This window comes from Acanthaster planci, linkage group LG21, assembly GCF_054643075.1.
Source record: "Acanthaster planci isolate LZ-2023a linkage group LG21, COTS_SCS, whole genome shotgun sequence".
NCBI classification, from domain to species: Eukaryota; Metazoa; Echinodermata; class Asteroidea; order Valvatida; family Acanthasteridae; genus Acanthaster; species Acanthaster planci.
In genome coordinates this window covers 5,378,565-5,395,859 of record NC_141797.1, presented here as the reverse complement: position 1 = coordinate 5,395,859, position 17,295 = coordinate 5,378,565, and the positions used below count along the sequence as shown (strand labels likewise).

Below are 17,295 nucleotides of genomic sequence, written 5' to 3'. Positions count from 1 at the left end.
GCATATTTGTTGTAATTGGCAAGGAATACGTCAATCCGAAATCCCAATCACGTACTTGTAACTTCTTTATAAATGAAAGGTAATGCACATTCATTGATTTGAAGGATGCAAAACAATTCGAATGCTTGTTATTGCGAAAATAAAACCAGGTTTCAAGTCGTTTACAGAATATACGCTAAATTGAAAATTTATTTTACAAATTACATCGTGCATTTCCCAATTGGCTGGGAAAACCTATTTTAGAATCTTTCTTAAACGCAGATTGTTTTAACTTTATATCCTTTTAATTTACAAAATCCTTAAATTTTTTTCGTATGTTTTATTTGGCTCTTACCAAAAGACTAGTATAAAGTGTAATTCCGTAGCTGTTCATCTACGTGCGAGATCACCGCATTGCACTGCACTTTACGTATTTTAGATTTTTGGAAGAGATAGGTCTATTTCTGTTTTAGATCAGGTAATTTTTTTCATTTTCGATGTATTGATATGTTAGCAACTATTTTTAAAAAGGCCTTTCCACGAGTTATGTTTTTAAAAAGTACCTGAACGAATTTTTGCACGTTAATTTTCCTATCCAACGGTTTCGACAGTACCCCATCAGGGATCAACTTTGAGGGAACATTCACTTGAGCATTTATTTCTTAAGTTTAGGGTATTCGCTTCGCACAGCGTTTTGTTTTGCGGAATTTGTCCTAGAAACATTATTAAGATTATTTCCATTCTCCGTTTATGTTGGCAATTAAGTCAGCGGCATGAAACGTTGTTTCTTCGATTTAAGCGAAAAATGAGGTTCGCTCGGAAATGAGACCCATAGCATGAGCTATGAGCGTTTCAGCAATCGTCATATGAAAATGAGGAGATAAGTTGGGAATATGGTAACTTATTAACCGAAGAGTAAGATTTTATGTAAAATCATTTGTGTGCAACAGTTTAATAGGTTCGCTATTTTAGAGCACGCCAATGCATTTACGTCAAGGAGAATGGACGAGTAACTTGTAGATTCGATGCGAAGCCGAGCGCACGGATCTACGGTTCCGAGTCTATTCTTTGACAAACTTTTTTTCCCGATTGTTACATGAACGTGAAGTCCCGAGTCTATGACACTCTCGCCCGAATGCACATCTTCGTTACATTATTGTTCACGGGTTAGGGCCACGTGAAACATCAACAGTGCTCGTGCAGTTAACATCGTCAGTGATCATTATGCTCTCTTCTCTTCCTCTTAAGCCTTGGAGTCATTATTACGTGTGGGTCATTGCAGCAACACACATTGCACTAAAACCACCACAGGACTCTATGAAATTGAGGCGTGTTGTATCAACTTCATGAGATTATTTGTGCAGTCGACACTCAGTGCTGTATATATATACCTGTATTCTCTTCATCTTGCACCTTGGATTCGTTATTATGCGTGTGTCATTGCAGCGAAACCTTCCAGATTAACACCACCACAGGACTCTATGAAATTGAGGAATGCTATATCAACTTCATGAAGTGTGGTATGGCACTTTTCGAACCACTTTACAAATCACTCAAAATGAGCTTCACTGATCCTTACATGTTCTTATGTATGAATCATTCCGAAATGCCCCCTTGCATCCGATTGCTGTTTCATTTGGAGAATGGGCAACTTGGATTTAAATTACGATGGCAATTTTAGAGTTCAGTGATAACATTAAAGAATGTCTATATAGTACACATATCCACCTAAAAATGCTTATGGCGCTACAATCAACCTGGGTACATCTTCTAGTTGTTCTAAGATCATGCCGGTCCTGAGGTGACAGATCTATCAGAATCGCTGCTGCCCGAGTGTACGGTCCAGCACATATACAGGGTGTCCCAGAAAAAAACAAACCCTGAGGAAAGGGCTTAATATGCCCAAACCATGAGATATGATTATTACGTAGAAGGATCTCCAAAAAGTAGAAGCAGTATTCCTTCTAATGATACCTTGATGGTATCCTTCCTGTCACGCATGACTGAACACTATTGTCTTGAAAAGAGGGCATCCAAACTCAGTTGTAACACTTTGGATAAACCAGTGAATGAGGCTGTCCTCTGTCAAGCTTGTCCTGGATAAGATATCAGGGGCACACCGGGTTATGAATAAACATATAGTTACTGGAGAAAATAGCCCGAGTACCTGAAAACGCCATTGAAACAACAACTGTTATGTTCTTCCCCAACCCTTTGGTCACAACTACCTTAACCAAAACGGGGGGGGGCAGACGAATCTACATTTACTGCTTACGAATCTACATTATTAGGTCAGTTTATTGTAATGTATCTAGAATATTTCCAAATCAAGTTACGGGACAGGATCATTACTTGACGAACCATATAAGAAATAGTGACATAAATTTTAAAAGACATAAAACGAGAACCTCATCAATATTTTTCATTTTCTCCATCCTCATCAGTTTCGTGCCCTATTTCTTATGATGCAACAGGAAATTGGAATTTTGGATTTTATAATAACAAAGCCTCAATGTGTTTGCACACAATTACTAAGTCATGGACTAATGGGCAGATTATTTACGAGGCAATTAAACCCAAATTTCCCACCTCTGCTTTGTACTCCACCATCACTGTATCAAATACACCCGCCCAGAAATCACTTTGTTAATTGAGCTATTTATCTTTCAGCCTCGGTTCACAATTTGGCATTTTAGGGTTGATATCTTTGTTACTAAGGTTATTCTTAAAGAGATAGGGCCCAACCTGGGTAGATTTGTCTCCATGGTGACAACTACTAATCCCATAATCCATTTCACTGTTTCAAGTCCCAATGTTCTTCTTACTGAATTCTAGATCTGTTCTGAAATCCCAATATACAAACAATGTACATGAATACATGAGTGGACTCGATCTACAAACGGGAGAAGGCGTTTTATACCTTTCCAAATTTGTTGTTACATACAGTAAATCAAAGAGATAGTTTCTTCTCGAACGTACGTGAAAAGAGAGCACTGGACTGGTGAGAAACGTGAAATTGAGTGAAATTGATATTCATCAACAGTTATATGCTTCCTTGCGCTTGCCTTTGTCATATGAGGCAATTGTTTCTGGTTTTTGCGTTTACGTCAGTCACAACCCAAACATGTTTCTAGTTAGGGGTTGCCAAAACGCCCTGGCCCGGGGAAGCTCAATTTAGGTCACGGACGTCATATTAAAAAACATAACGTCCCTGGTCTTGGCGTAAAGCCATGTCGTTTCATTTCACAGTGAAACCCCTTCGCTCGTAAACACTACCCAGTCCGAGGTTGTTGGTGACCTGAGCCCAAGTTCATGGCACTGCTGAACAGCTAGCAGAAAAGTCGTGCTTAGTATAGAACAAAATATGCTAACCATTAACACTGTTTCATGGCGGTGCTTGGTGGTGTTGTACTTACGGTAGCGCATGCACAGAGAGATTCCAACTGTTTTATCACTACATCAAGGAACTTTTTCCTCTCAGTTAAGCTTGCCTTTTACCGTGCTTACTGCTTAGTCTTCATGAATTGGGCCCAAGCATTTTGAGTCCCGCGTATAAGCAACATTTCCACTGCAGTGGTGTAAGTTCGTACAGGGATTAATGCATGTGGTAGTTCTTAATAAAAGTACTGATAATGAGCAATCTGCTTATTGATTTTTACAGGATGCAGAGGACACACCAACAAACGCACTACTGACATGGATTAAAGGTAGCAGGCTTCGTGACTTCCCTAGGCATTGATATTCGTGAAATACCAGAAGGTTCCGATACGCTCGGGTATTGTTCTTGGCTGAAGTTCAAGTTGGAGCTCAAACAGCAGACATGCAGGAAAAAGCGGCCATAATTATCTACGTTATTCTGGCGATCTGCGGAGCTTCAGTGGGTACTGCATCATCCCATGGTAAGGAGTCCTTCGCTGAATATTATTTCAGCCGAAGATCTTTGAATTGCTTGCAGTAAACAATCCTGATGTAAAGTCGTGAAGGTGTTTTAAAAGCTTACACGATTGGTGTTTTTGCTTACTGCCTTGTTTGCTCGGGGAAGGGGGCAGAGAGTCAACTCTGTGGGAGCGTTGATCGGGGAGGGGGCAATATCGGATAATGAGGCCTTGCTCTTCATGACGGCACAGTACACCACGTTTCGCACAAGGCACTGGGCTATTGCAATACACGGAGAATGTGCCTGCGCCCTAATCATAATAAAGCAACGTCCTTACAGAAATTATTTTTAGCCAAGAATCCCCCTTAAAGGCTGGTAATGTCTTCACTTCCATCGGATGGTTTTTTATAAATGCAAACGAACAAAATAGGACGAACGAACATGAACAGTTATCGTTTAACTATCCCACGAATGCAACTCATGAAAATGCGTTGAACTTGGCCACGCTGCAGGGAAGAATCCCACGCAACGGGCACCAAGCTGGTCCAAGAGAGGGTGCGATTTTCCTAGCAACAGGTGCTCCTTTGGTGAGAATTTGGATGGTTCACGAAGGACTATGAGATGCATCCGTTGTATGCGCGTCGCTACCAACAAAACGAATACTTTCAATCAGCATAGCTCTTTTCAAACGATGAGGGGGTGCTTCTGCTAAAGGCGGAATGGACTTGAAGGTTGCACTGCACCAAATTCGCACCCATTGAAAACAGTGCAAAATCAGACCGAAAAAGCGCCGCCCGTCGACTCTCAGGAAGAGGTTGGCCTCTGTTTTTTCACCGGAAATTCAAGATTATGGCCAGAAGATCACTTTTCGTTTCAATTTTATGGGGGTTAGTCACGAAATTTTTTTATTCGCCTTTCCCAGAGAATACCCCCAAAATAGTTGTAAAACTATGCTCTCAGCTCTGAATGAAGTCACCCGCCTCTATCCGAGATAGGCCCGCAATATGGGGCTTTTTGTGACAGAAATACCCTGAACTAGAAACTATTAGTCCCATATTCGGGATATAAAGGAATATTTCTATGAACCCCCTGATTATGGCATGCTTTATTGTAAAAAACCCATGGAATCACAGAATATTAATGAGCTTGCGCGTAGAAATCCAACGATATGATGGCATGCACCCTTTAATAACGCTTTGCAGGATCTTTGGTGGGGAAAACATTGTCTCAAGACGAAGAAAATGTACCTTTAATGCAATAAACTATTTCAACAATCACAATAATTAGCATACTTTTCAAAGGCGGGCTTAATAATGTTTGCCACTGCTACTACAAGTCTGCAGTGTTGCGTGCATTGTCAGTGCCAAGTCATGCAAAGGGACACCCTCTTCTGCCCTTCCCCCAAAAGGTCGTAAGGACTGGAAAGAAACTGTTATAAACACAAGAATTAGATAGCATGTGATGTGAAATTTATCGGTTTCCTCTTGTTTGCTTTTTTCCAGCCTTGGGGAGGGAGTTAATTGGTTGAAAGTGCCTGGTTGGGGAATTTCTGACAAATTTCTGTATCAACCACTGGGACAGAATAGCCTAACAATTAAAAACAGTCAAAACCAAATCAAAACAATTTTATTTTCAACGATTTTCGTCTTTTTGCAAACGTAGTGATCACACTTATATCTATTCACTTCACAATACGCCTGTGAAATATACTTCAAGTTAAGTGGTGATTGAAATGAAACAATAGCATTGCAGGTCTAATTTATTCTGCCGACGCAGCTCGCGTGCACGCTTGTCCTGCGTCCAAAAGAATGATGAAAAACATAACATTTTCACTTGGTTTACATGGAATAAAGAAGACTCTTCATAACCATAATTGCTCACAACCAGAAAGCATCATGGCTCGATACAGAAAGGGATGGTGTAAGATGAAACGAACCTGGTTTTAAAAAAGGTGGTGCTCAGTCATGTACTCTGATGAAACAAAAGGCTTAGATTTCAGAATCCTACGTCAGGCCTACAAATGAACACTTGCATCTGGCCTTTCCAACGGATGAACGGGGATTTTTCAGTCATAAATAAGATATAGTGACGCAAAAAAAAATGTGATGGTACTGCGATCAAACGTGGAAAAAATAACGCCAATCAGCAAACTCCATAAAGAAGGGGTAGACAACTTCAACCCAGCCCGGGGGGTACCGATTTGTTAATATCAGCACTACAGTTGACACTACTGTTCAAGCTATGCTGGACCATCATCGTCAAGCCGGTAGAGGTCGAAGGACAGCTACTCCAAACATGGCCTTCCAGGTTGAACCCCTCAACACGGGCACTGCAGCAACCGGGACGAGAAGACTCTTGACAGCTATGGGTACAATTGTTCCTTCAGTAAGTGGACCGCAGATAATGGCAACTAAATTTGGGGACATTATTATCAATGAAAAATGTTGGAAATATGGCTGACAATCTGAAACTGGTTAAAGACATTTAACAGTTACAGGGCTTTGATAGGGACAGGCCCATTGCTGTAGAAATAGATAGGCAATACGAAAGAAAACACCATTTGTGCCGGCAACACAAACTAGAGATGAAGTATGTGAAAATGTAAGCACAAAGAAAATGGTGATAATGTTCCACCACGAGAGTAAAACTTTGTAAATGTTCGAATCAAATGTCACGCAAATACAGAAACAAACGAGTAAGCACATGTTCTGAGCACAAAGATTCATGCAGTGCTACACGCCTGGAAAATTACAACATCGGGGACGAAAGAGAGGGAGGAAATCAGTATGCCAAAAAACTTCTGGAATGTAAGGAACCCCTTTTAGTGGATAGAATAACAAGTGATGCGATGGCTGTTTTGCGATGGCTGTTTTGCTGAGGGCTTTATTTCTGAAATACGGAAAAAAGCAGGCACTGAACCAAAACACTTTCTAGACAACTTCACTTCAACAGATCTCTTGGTTCAGCCATCAGCCAGCCCTCAGTCACTGCTGGCATGTTCCCAGGCCAAACTAAAAGAGACCAAAAAAGATACAGGACCGATTTAGTGATTATGTCAGTCACAGAGTGCAGGCAGAGGTAGCAGCAATTTTAAAGAAATGTAGCAGAAACTTGGCTCATTTACAGGATAAGGCCTTCAAAACAGCACCAACCATTCCAGAATGTCACCAGGGCCATCATGACCTGTGCAAGCAGCGGTTCGTGGTAATGGTGATTACAGATTTCCCTACCTTCCTGTTCATGTCAGGGGAAAACTGAATAGGCTAGAGTCTGATAAGACACTACTCTCACTGAAAATTCAAAAAAGGCTGTGTCACGAAGCAATTCAAAAAACCCAATATGGTACGACAGCACAAAAAGTGGAGTCCATGAACCACGCATTCTCAAAAACAAATCCAAAAGGAACGCTAACCTTTTCCAGAAATGTCCCCTCACGAGACCACAGTGAAATTCATCTTGTCAACAACGGGCATGCCAACTCAATCATCATGAAGTGCAAAGCTGCAGGATGTCCTATTTTGCCTGGCTCTCCAGCTGCCGAAACTTTTGCTGAAATTGACAGAAAACAAAAGTATAATTAAAAACCGGGCTAAGAGTTTTGTGGCGCCGCGCCCCTCCGACGAAGGCGAGGGCGCCCTCCTCCTCGAGGCGCGGCGCGTCGGACGGCACGTACCGGAGAGTCCCTGAGTGGCTAGGGACGAGTCCGTTGGGACCGAAGTATACCGTCCCCCAAGAAAGTTTAATGATCTCTGGTCTTCGTTGAAATGATGCCTAATCTGATTGGCCGAAACTTAATGACGTAACCTAGACAGACCTGACTTGAAATAGCTTTGCCTGGACACCTGACTTATATACAACAATGAAAGTGGCTGGTTTATTCATCAACACTCCTTCAATCACACTCAACCAATACACCAGTAGAGGGCGCTCTCAATGGGAAGACTGTGTGACTAGACTTTGCCCGGAGCAATGAGCTCCACGATAACCCGTGTGCGTCCAGTGCCACTGGAACCTGAATAAGTCAATGGGGCTATCTCAGGGCTAATACACCACTCACAACTTGCGCGACGAGATAGCAATCCACCCTTAATCGACCGTAAGCTCCCACACGGAACTCTGACTGCACCACCAAATAGCCCCTTAATTAACCCACAAAGCCCTTGAACGACACACGCTCCACTCGGGACTAGCCACAATAACGACCCAACGTACGAGGGTCTTACCTGTACGCCCGCTCAGTTGCTCTGCTCAAACCACAGTTCAGAGTTTTTATAACAGGATCGAACCAAATGCAAGGTTCCACTGAAACGTGGTCCCGTCGCGCGTTATATAGCCTTTGCGCTGCTATGACCACGCCCGTGTACGCGCTCACGTGACCAAGCAGTGACTTTCGCTGCCCTATCGCACTACGCACAAGGCGGAGCCTATGCGCCGCGCTCACTTAACACACAGTTATGCGCGCCTAACATCTGCCTCTGTTACTGGGCAGAGCGCCATCTATAACTTCCGCTGTGCTCTATGCCCAGCACCCTCTGTCGCGTCACAGTATGCGTTACAAAATCCAGAGGGCTAACTGTAGGGCGAAACGATATCACTTGTACAACTGTGTCCAGGCCCTGTACAAAAAGGGGCAACTTGAGCCAAAGTCATTTAACCCTCCAGATGTAGATTGGCAGCTGGTTCAGAGTGAGCACAATTGCAGCATAGGTTTTAATGTCACGTGACTTACCAGAACAACGCACGAGTGCTACCCAGTAAGGTTGTGAGCAATTACCTTTATCAAATATATGTAGTTCAAACTAAATCTTACATTTTAAAGTAGACAAGCCTTATATGAGCCATGGCCCAGGCACAGGTGCCGTGCGTGGCACATTGTTCTTCCCACATTAATGGCGGGTGTCTCAAGAGGAAGATGCTCAAGTTTCACACACACGAAGTTCTGGCACGGGTGACTGACATCATAGTCCTTGGGAAACTCCAGACTCCCAGTGTTTACAATGTAAACCAACCTGTGCACACGCATCCTTGTGCGTGAATTTGAGCCAGGCATGGCAACATGCAGGATGCCATACTTCCTCTGTGCATAGCCTTTCCACAGAAGCCTTCCAAAGGATATCCACCTGAGACATGATGTCATCATGTATTCCCGCGTACAAGGTCAACCTGCCTTTTCTGCCATTGGATAAGTCTTTTATCAAGGCCATCTTTTCTTCGTAGAGACCCGCGGGCCAAGCATTAATCATGTTTTATTAAAATAGCAGTTCAACAACAAGAGGCCGAGTCTTTATACATTTGCCTGTCATTAGAATAAACTACATATAATTAATGTTACCTTTGGACATATTAGTACAGCCGTAATGTCACACTCGCTGCAGATAGCTGGCATGGCAGCTGCTTAATCTACATGTACGTAGCGAAACAGCAAGGGCTTTGAGAGAGAGGGCGTAACAATAAATAATAACAAACCCACAGATGAGCCAAAGCAACTGGATAATATAGTGTGATTTCTGTTATCATTACTGTCTTTGTGTGAGATTTCAGAACTCAAGCATATGGACTTCCTGCGACCAAATCACTGACCAAGGCCAAGGGCATTGGGCGCCGCCATCTTGTCTTTACAGGCTGCACTACACCAAATCCGCGCCCATAGAAAACTGGAAATGATGGCCAGAAGATTACTTTTCCTTTCAGTTTTTGGGGGTTAGACAGGAATTTTTTATTCGTCTTTCCCCGAAGATACCATCCAAAAAGTTGTAAAAATATGCACTCTGAATATAGTCGCCTGCCTCTGTCCAAAATAGGCCCGCAATTTGGGGCCTTTTGTGAAAGAAATACCCTGTACTAGGGTATTCATAGGAATATTTATGTTTCTATCTTTTTCTGTGACCCCTCCTGATTATGGCATTTTTTTATTGTAAAAACCCCGTGGGATCACAAATTATTAATGTGCTCGCGCGTAGAAATCAATGATATGGTGGCATGCACCCTTAAGACGGCTCAACCTCGTGCGTGCCTCCGCGTCAGGCTCAAGTGGGTCGTGAGAATGTTCAATGGAAGGTGCTTTATACAAGAACGGTTGGTAACTAAGCTAAAATAAGTATTATTTTTTAATGTACACCTCTGTTTCTCTCTCAAACATTGTTCGAGTGAAGAACTCAATTAAAGTATTAAGTGCCTGCACCTCATTCTATGGAAAAAATCTCGTGTCGTTCATTGTCACAGCAAACATTCAATTATCGTTAAGAGACCCCGTTATAGTGCTTTCTTCGGCCTTTCCTTTCCCCACTGATACAGTCGTGCATATCAGATTGCGTAGCAACAGACTTGCGTATCAATTTTTATTTGCACGGCTGGTGGTCATTCGACAGCTTGACAGAATTCGGCGTCAGTAGGGTCCTTGAAAAGCGCGCTGGGTGCTTTCAAACATGGAATAACCTACAAATTACGAGGTGAACAGCATGAGACAACCATGGAATTTGGGTGCAATGAGCCAGTGAGTCAGATCTTAGATTTTTTCCTGCCTAAGTAATATAAAAACAATGCACGGTTGAGCCTTTAGCCACAACACTTGCAGTGGTTTGTCCCATGCTAGATTCTTTCATATTACAAACGACTACGACCAGTGTGTGGGTTCAACTGCGGGACACAGAATATACGTCATTATTGTTGAAAATTGTTTGCCAATATATAATTCTTTTTTACCTGTTTTAATGTTTCGTTCATTGTCATTAGCCTCACCTTGCACAAAGGCAGCCAGTGAAACATGCACACAATTACGCATAAAATTCTTGCCATAGTATTAGAGCAGTGCCGTGCACAGCGGGTGACGGGGGGGTAACTTCCCCCCTCCCCCTTGACATATTTTTCCTCTTTTTACGAAGAAATTTCAGATGTTAGAAATGTATTATGTATTCATCAAATATCAGCTTTTGAATTCCCCCCCACACTCACACACCCAATTGTGTATTTGCCTGCAACTGGGGACTTCCTATTGTTCCTCTTTTGTTTGTACTTTAACTTTTTTAGAAGACCATCCATATGTTTTGTACACAGTTGTCAATCGGGGACCCTCTGTCAATCGGGGACCTTATTGTCCTCTATTGTTCAGGGTCCCCAATTAAATGCAGAAACAAACTCACACACACACGTCAAAAGCTGGATACGTCGCTGTATTAGAGAAATGTATGGAGCAGATCCCCCCAACACACGACCCCGTACACATACACACAAGTGTGCAAACGCCTTCAATCGTGGACTCCCTAGTGTTCCTCCTTTGTTCATACTTTAACTTTTTAGGAGGACCTCCCATATGTTTTGTACACGTTTTCCAACCGTGGACTCTTCGGCAACCGTGGACCCTATTGTCCCGTATTGTTATAAGTCCACGATTGAAGGCGTTTACACACTCACACATACCCAGTTTTTTAGTTCAACACACGATGAACGTGATAACGTTCGAATAATTTAATCTGTTCCAATAAAAAATGTGTGAATGACTTCTAACCACACAGTCTGTATACTGGTTGGATGGTATGCGCTCATTGAATCATTAATTGGACACCATAGCCACTCGTCACATTCAATGCTGTCACATTCAAATGCTTTGCTGGCCTTGAGATCGGGACCGCCAGGACATGGGCATAGAGTGATTTTAACAAATCCGTTGGATTTATGAAACGCTGTTTAAAAAGCCTTATATTCAGTGTTCCATCGTTTTGAACGCATGTAAAGTTGTGGCGATGTGAGAATGTTTTTGTGGCCCAATGAAAAACTGCACTCAACTGGCTCCACCCAACTGTGACCGTTCTCTTTATTGTAGTCGTAAATATTCATGTTTGTTCTGAGAGCTGTTCGGAGGCATGCTCAGAGTAAATACTGTTTCATAGACCTTTTAACTTATAAATTCGTAATTATGCACGCATGCGCACAATTGGCCTTGGCGGCAAGGGCCATTGAAAATGTACAGGGGTGCAATTTTGATCATTTTCTCTTTAAGGTTTCCGGAAATGTTCATTTTTTTCTCCAGAAAATCCCATTAAATCGTTTTTACTATTAGTTTCCAATCTAAGCCGGATTTCCCCGCCTAATCTCACAGGAAAAATAACGTTTCTAAAGTCTTTTTACAGAGCACCCTGGTACGTTTGCAGCCAAGGCCATTTTGTGCGCATGTGTGCATAATTTTGAATTTTTATTAGGTACGTGGATATGACAATGTTCAGCGCTTCAGCAATGTGTACAATGAATTAAGAACTGAGTGCCCAAAAGAGTGTTGTTTGAAAAGAGCTTGTGAACTGTGACTTTTAAAGCCTAGGGTAGGTACTTAGACTACTGATGTGCTGGGTACTATACTGTAACTTGGCTATATTGTCTGTAAACAACATTCAAAACACTCGGTGCTGTGGGGTTGATACCCACTACAGGTAATGAGATTAAGCGGACGCAGTTTGTTTATTTGTTTGCTGCCTCAAACGCCGATTGATGACGACAAATGACGGCCAAAACGAGATATGAAAGACTAACTGTGAATGATGTCTTCAATTATCAGGTTAGACAAAATAATTGTCCATTTCAAATAGGTCCCGGCAACATTTGAATATATACAATACTGCTCAACATGCACTTCAGTAGATCTTAAATAGCTAAAATCACGATAATGGGGTGTGTACTATGTGTTGGGTAACTCTTCCAAACGGTTACACCAAAGATTTATATTTAAACAAATGCGCACTAGTAGCTGATGTGTATTCAAAGGGTGGAAAACCAATTTCATACCGTTGCTTGCACGTTGTCACGAGCTATCTGTGCTCCTAGTTTCTATGATACAACTATGGGTTAACAAAATTGCATACTCCCACTACAAATGACCTTGGTACATCGTCATTGTAACTGGATTCGTATGTAACAATGGAGGGGGTTGTGTAGGCCTGCAAAAAATTATAACTCTGTATTGACCGACTGGCACTCGATTCTTCACTCGCTCATAAGGAAGGAGATGTACTGCAATTACAGTACCGGTACTGAATGGACAATACAAGTTATTGAATGAATACCATGAGATGTTGAGTTTACATCGTGAAGTATAGGATTACTTGAAGTAAACACCTTTTTAACGCCGTTTGGTATCAAATTAGTACTGTGTGGCATTTAAATAAAACTAGTTTTAACAGCATGAGTTCTGTTTCACACTGGATACGTCGTCGGACTTTGACGAAAGGATTTGACTTCTATGTCGTTCATACCTATCTGTTGTTCTCCCTGTTATTCGCTGTTTTTGAACTCCAAACATTAATTTTATAAATCTGGTCTTTTGGGGTTCAATGTAGATACCACTTGATTTTTTTTATCATTCTAGAATAGAATGACCTAAAGATCGCTTCGGATCGTAAGGTGAGTAGTGCTATGAATTGAGTGACCTTTATTGTGTGTTTTCTATGCTTACTATCTTCTTGCAGCAGAGTGGTCTTCATTAGGCTACAGTCACTCATCCCATTTTTCCTCCTCCAGTGACAGTGGCCCAAGTTGCCTTGGTAAGTTGATTCCAATACATGTTATGTGAATTCTAGAGGAGTCATAGCTTCTGTGATGCGCAGCGAAAATTTGAGAATCAGGGAAATAAAAACTTTCCTGACAACATTTTGCGCATACACTTTTATTAGAACTCAAAGACGAATTAGCTGAAATAGAGCACTGAAAAGGTTAAACAAAAACCGACCGCCACCCGGCATTTATAATCCGCTGGATATCTCAAATGAAATTGAGTGTTATTAGAAATTTTTACGTTGAAAAATGAAAGACACAGGGACAGTTGATATTCATGGAAACATTTACACTTACAGCTGGTCATTTTTATTTACTAACAAGATTTTTGGATTAACCTTGTGATGTGGACAAGATAGTCACTGTGGTAGTTTGGGCAGATATCTCTGTAGTGCTCCAGGAGTTGCAAAGAAGTGGTGTATTACATCCACTTCTACAGGCTTTTCCCCCTAATTGTCATTTTAATGCAATCCGTGCAGATATCTGCGGCAATTCTTCAACACAACTTGTTTGGAGCGTTCCTTACGTTATTAACTACGCACTCCCGGACGGATCCGAGTGGTTTGAAGAGGAGATCTGCAACTGCTCTTGGCTGATCGCGGCACCTGACGACAGCGTCATCGAGGTTAGCGTGATTAGAAACAGGCCACCGAATGGCCCACAAATCTCCGTGTACTCGGACGATGAGGGCGCTAAGAGCTCCTTGATGTATGAGCTACAGCACGGCGAACTTGGTATCTACTACTCAAATGTGTCTACAATTCATATTGCAGCAACCCACCCCACTGATTTCTCGTTTCAGTTCAAGCCGGTGGTCTGTGATATCAAACTGACTGCTTACGAAAAACAAGGTACTGAAGGTTCTGATAATAATGCCGGGGAATACAAAATATTGATAACTTTTTAAAAGTCATACATTTATAAATGAATTTACAAAGAAATTTCGAGAGAGCTACATGTATTGCGTAATGTATGTGTTATTTTCAATGTAAGCATTGAATGGCATGCGTTTTCATTTCTTTTCTTTTTTTTTAATTAACCAACTACCTCGGCAGAATGCAGCCCAGACCAGTTTAAGTGTTACAACCAGCAGTGTTTGGTGGGAGATAGGCAATGTGATGGTAAAACGGATTGCCAGGTTCATGAGGACGAATATGGATGTGGTATGTGGTAACCATTTTATTACCCGATACAAGCATTTTTAATATACCCAAGGATATAATTCAATCCAATGATATGACATCTTTGAAGGACTTCGCAATGTTTTTTTTTTATTTCAGGGATTAATTGTTCCAGTGTTGACCAATATGTATGCCCTGCGTCAAGCACGTGTATTGGATCCCACTTAGTCTGCGACGGTCATGGAGACTGCCCGGGCATTTTCGATGAGCTAAACTGCGGTAGGTTGTGAAAAGGGCAGACATCCCTTAGAGGCTATTTGCGATATGCAATAACCGTGTAGACTTCAAAATTGTTGATTTCAATACGTTAATTTCAGAAAGTGGTCCGTGGTCCTTTAGAGTTCTTTAATTCAAGGGCGTACTTTTGCAGTGACCATGTGCGCATTCAAGGAGAATGTTTCGGTTTTATGGAAGGAGTTCACACTTTTTTTGAGGTTAATATATACGAAGAGAAAGATTCCCTCACAAAGAATTTTTGCAGACATATACCTTTATTAAAAAGAGGACATCCTTGTCGGGTGACGTATGCAGGAAGGTATTTTGTGTCTCTATCGACAACAAATAATAAGAAACAGAAAGGGTGCATTGCATCGCTGCAAAAAAAAAGTTATCATAGGATCGTGCGGCGGCGTATCAAGTTTTTGGTGTCGGGAGGCAAATCCAAAAGTAAACGCACTTTCGGACTCATACAACGTGATAACGGGGGAGAAAATATAGCCTATTTATTTTGATATATAAATGTACAGATTATTTTTTTTCCTACTCACCTGTGAAGTAATCTCAGTAAAAAAGAACCCCCCTCCAAAAAATAACATAAATGTAAATGTGAAGTAACCCCAGCGGTGTTGAGGTAACACATTTTGGTGTGATCATTCGATAATACCGAGAAATGTTGCTTTTAACACCAGAGTTTTTACGGTTGTTTCTCACTCTACGTTGTCTCCTCCAGGACGCTGTGGCGACCCCCACATTGATCTAGGCTTCAATCCAACGGTTTCTATTACCCAACCTGTCGACTTTGCCGTGGGCTGTCTCTGGCTGGTTACAGCATCTAGTCACAGTCACTCTAGATTCCGAGTTGACATCATAAATTTGCCAGTCGTCGTACACGGGTCTACCACCACGCAACCCGCGTCGTTGTCCCTGGGTCACGGGCGTGACCCTGCTAACGGGCACAAGTTGGTCAGAACCATGAACAGCACTACGTACCCTGCAGTTGTCACATTGGATAGTCCAGTCATGTGGATCATTCTGGATACGCACTGTGACGCAAGCGAGTTGCCCGCCAAGTGGTTGGATTGTTTGGAGTTCACATTATCGGAATACGACATTAAGGGTATAGAAATGTTCAAGTTCGTTTTTATATTAAAGAAAGCCTCTTTACATGTTTTAGATCTTCCTGCTCTCTGTGGCGCAATGGGAGGAGGTTGGACATCGTGAACTATGATGTGCGAGTACATTCTGGTCCAGGCCCCCTCCCCAACAAATTTTGGGTTGTCCTCGATTTGTACATCAATCCATTTTTTTCCAAATCCGGAATACCAAGTTTAAACGCTAAAGCACGCTTATTCTTTAGATTAATAAAGTTGGTAAATTTTATAGTGTATTCATATATGCATTCTGTGTTTACAAAGAAGCAAGATATAGCCTGTCTTTTTGGAATATTTGTTATCTTCTGGGAATTTTGGTATATAATGCGAAAATGATTATGTTGTTTTCAAACCAAGGTTATATTAAGAAACGATAAACTTACCCCCCCCCCTTGGTAATTACTGGCTCAAAAAAGTAGATCGCTCCTCAAATCCAGTACAGAACCCAGACTTCGTCATTGGGAGGAGGGGTTGGACGGAATTTTGCAACCCCCCCTTTTGCTTATGATGCTCAAGGCCTACCCCCCCACACACACACGCACCCACAAACAGACACGTTGTGACACTTGGATGCACTCCTATCAGGGGGAGTAGTTTCAGATGTAACAAAAAAACAAGCATGAAAACCTCTTGGGGGCTCAAGCTCCTTAACCCCCCCCCCCAAATAAAATACGTCCACTCACTGGCGACAGACGGTAGCTCGGAGGTAGGACGGCTAAAATGTCCAACATCAGAGTTTCTCCATTTCCACCAAAGCAAGCAAGCTCTCGAGCAGCGTTTAAGAACAGCAGTGTCTTTATTATAATAATGTAAATTCATTTTTAAGGCGCAAGGTCTTTCACTGTCTCCCTACTTCAAAGGCGCCTACATCAGTACATCAAGAAATTCTTTTCGTTTTGTCAGAATGCCCCAGCAACCAGTATGCCTGTTCAGCAGGACTTCTATGCATTGATAGAACTCGACTTTGTGACGGCGTAGCAGACTGTCCTGAATTTGATGACGAATTTGGGTGTGGTAAGTTGCCTTGTTGCTTTAAGGACTAATTTGATATTCGAATCACGGAATCACCCTTTTGTTCTTAATTGTTGTGATGAGGGAATTATGCAGTGGAAATTTAGGCCAAAATGAATTCATGCATATTACTATATGCTTCATCAAACCACGATGTGGACGCTTTTTTTTCATTGGAAGTGAAATGAGATTGTCCCTTTTTGTCGTTTGTAAGAAAGCACTCATATCAACGTATGTACGAGGGCGCTCTTTTAACGTTGTCCTACATTGCACTCCATGACAACAATACAAAAATCAGTCCTTCAAGATCACTCACCAACGATATTATGAAAATAATATA

General features: G+C 41.9%; 1 protein-coding gene and 1 long non-coding RNA gene across 3 annotated transcripts in view; one reads left to right on the top strand and one right to left on the bottom strand.

Moving 5' to 3' along the window:
* LOC110989394 (uncharacterized) overlaps positions 1-17,295 on the top strand; it is a 55,856-nt gene that overhangs the window by 12,791 nt on the left and 25,770 nt on the right. Inside the window, exons 2-8 of one of the 2 annotated variants that reach the window (XM_087131256.1) lie at positions 3,641-3,878; positions 13,312-13,383; positions 13,873-14,244; positions 14,449-14,556; positions 14,674-14,793; positions 15,524-15,910; positions 16,848-16,958. In XM_087131256.1, the coding sequence (XP_086987382.1) occupies positions 3,800-3,878; positions 13,312-13,383; positions 13,873-14,244; positions 14,449-14,556; positions 14,674-14,793; positions 15,524-15,910; positions 16,848-16,958 (1,249 nt within the window). In that variant the 5' untranslated portion in view covers positions 3,641-3,799. Of the gene's footprint in view, positions 1-3,640; positions 3,879-13,308; positions 13,384-13,872; positions 14,245-14,448; positions 14,557-14,673; positions 14,794-15,523; positions 15,911-16,847; positions 16,959-17,295 lie in introns of both variants that reach the window. The other variant, XM_087131255.1, reaches the window with a different exon arrangement.
* On the bottom strand, positions 5,464-8,190 carry LOC147795717 (uncharacterized). The gene is made up of 3 exons (XR_015423666.1): positions 8,080-8,190; positions 7,269-7,405; positions 5,464-6,867 (listed from the first exon to the last, which is right to left on the bottom strand). It is a non-coding gene; the product is annotated as an uncharacterized LOC147795717 (long non-coding RNA).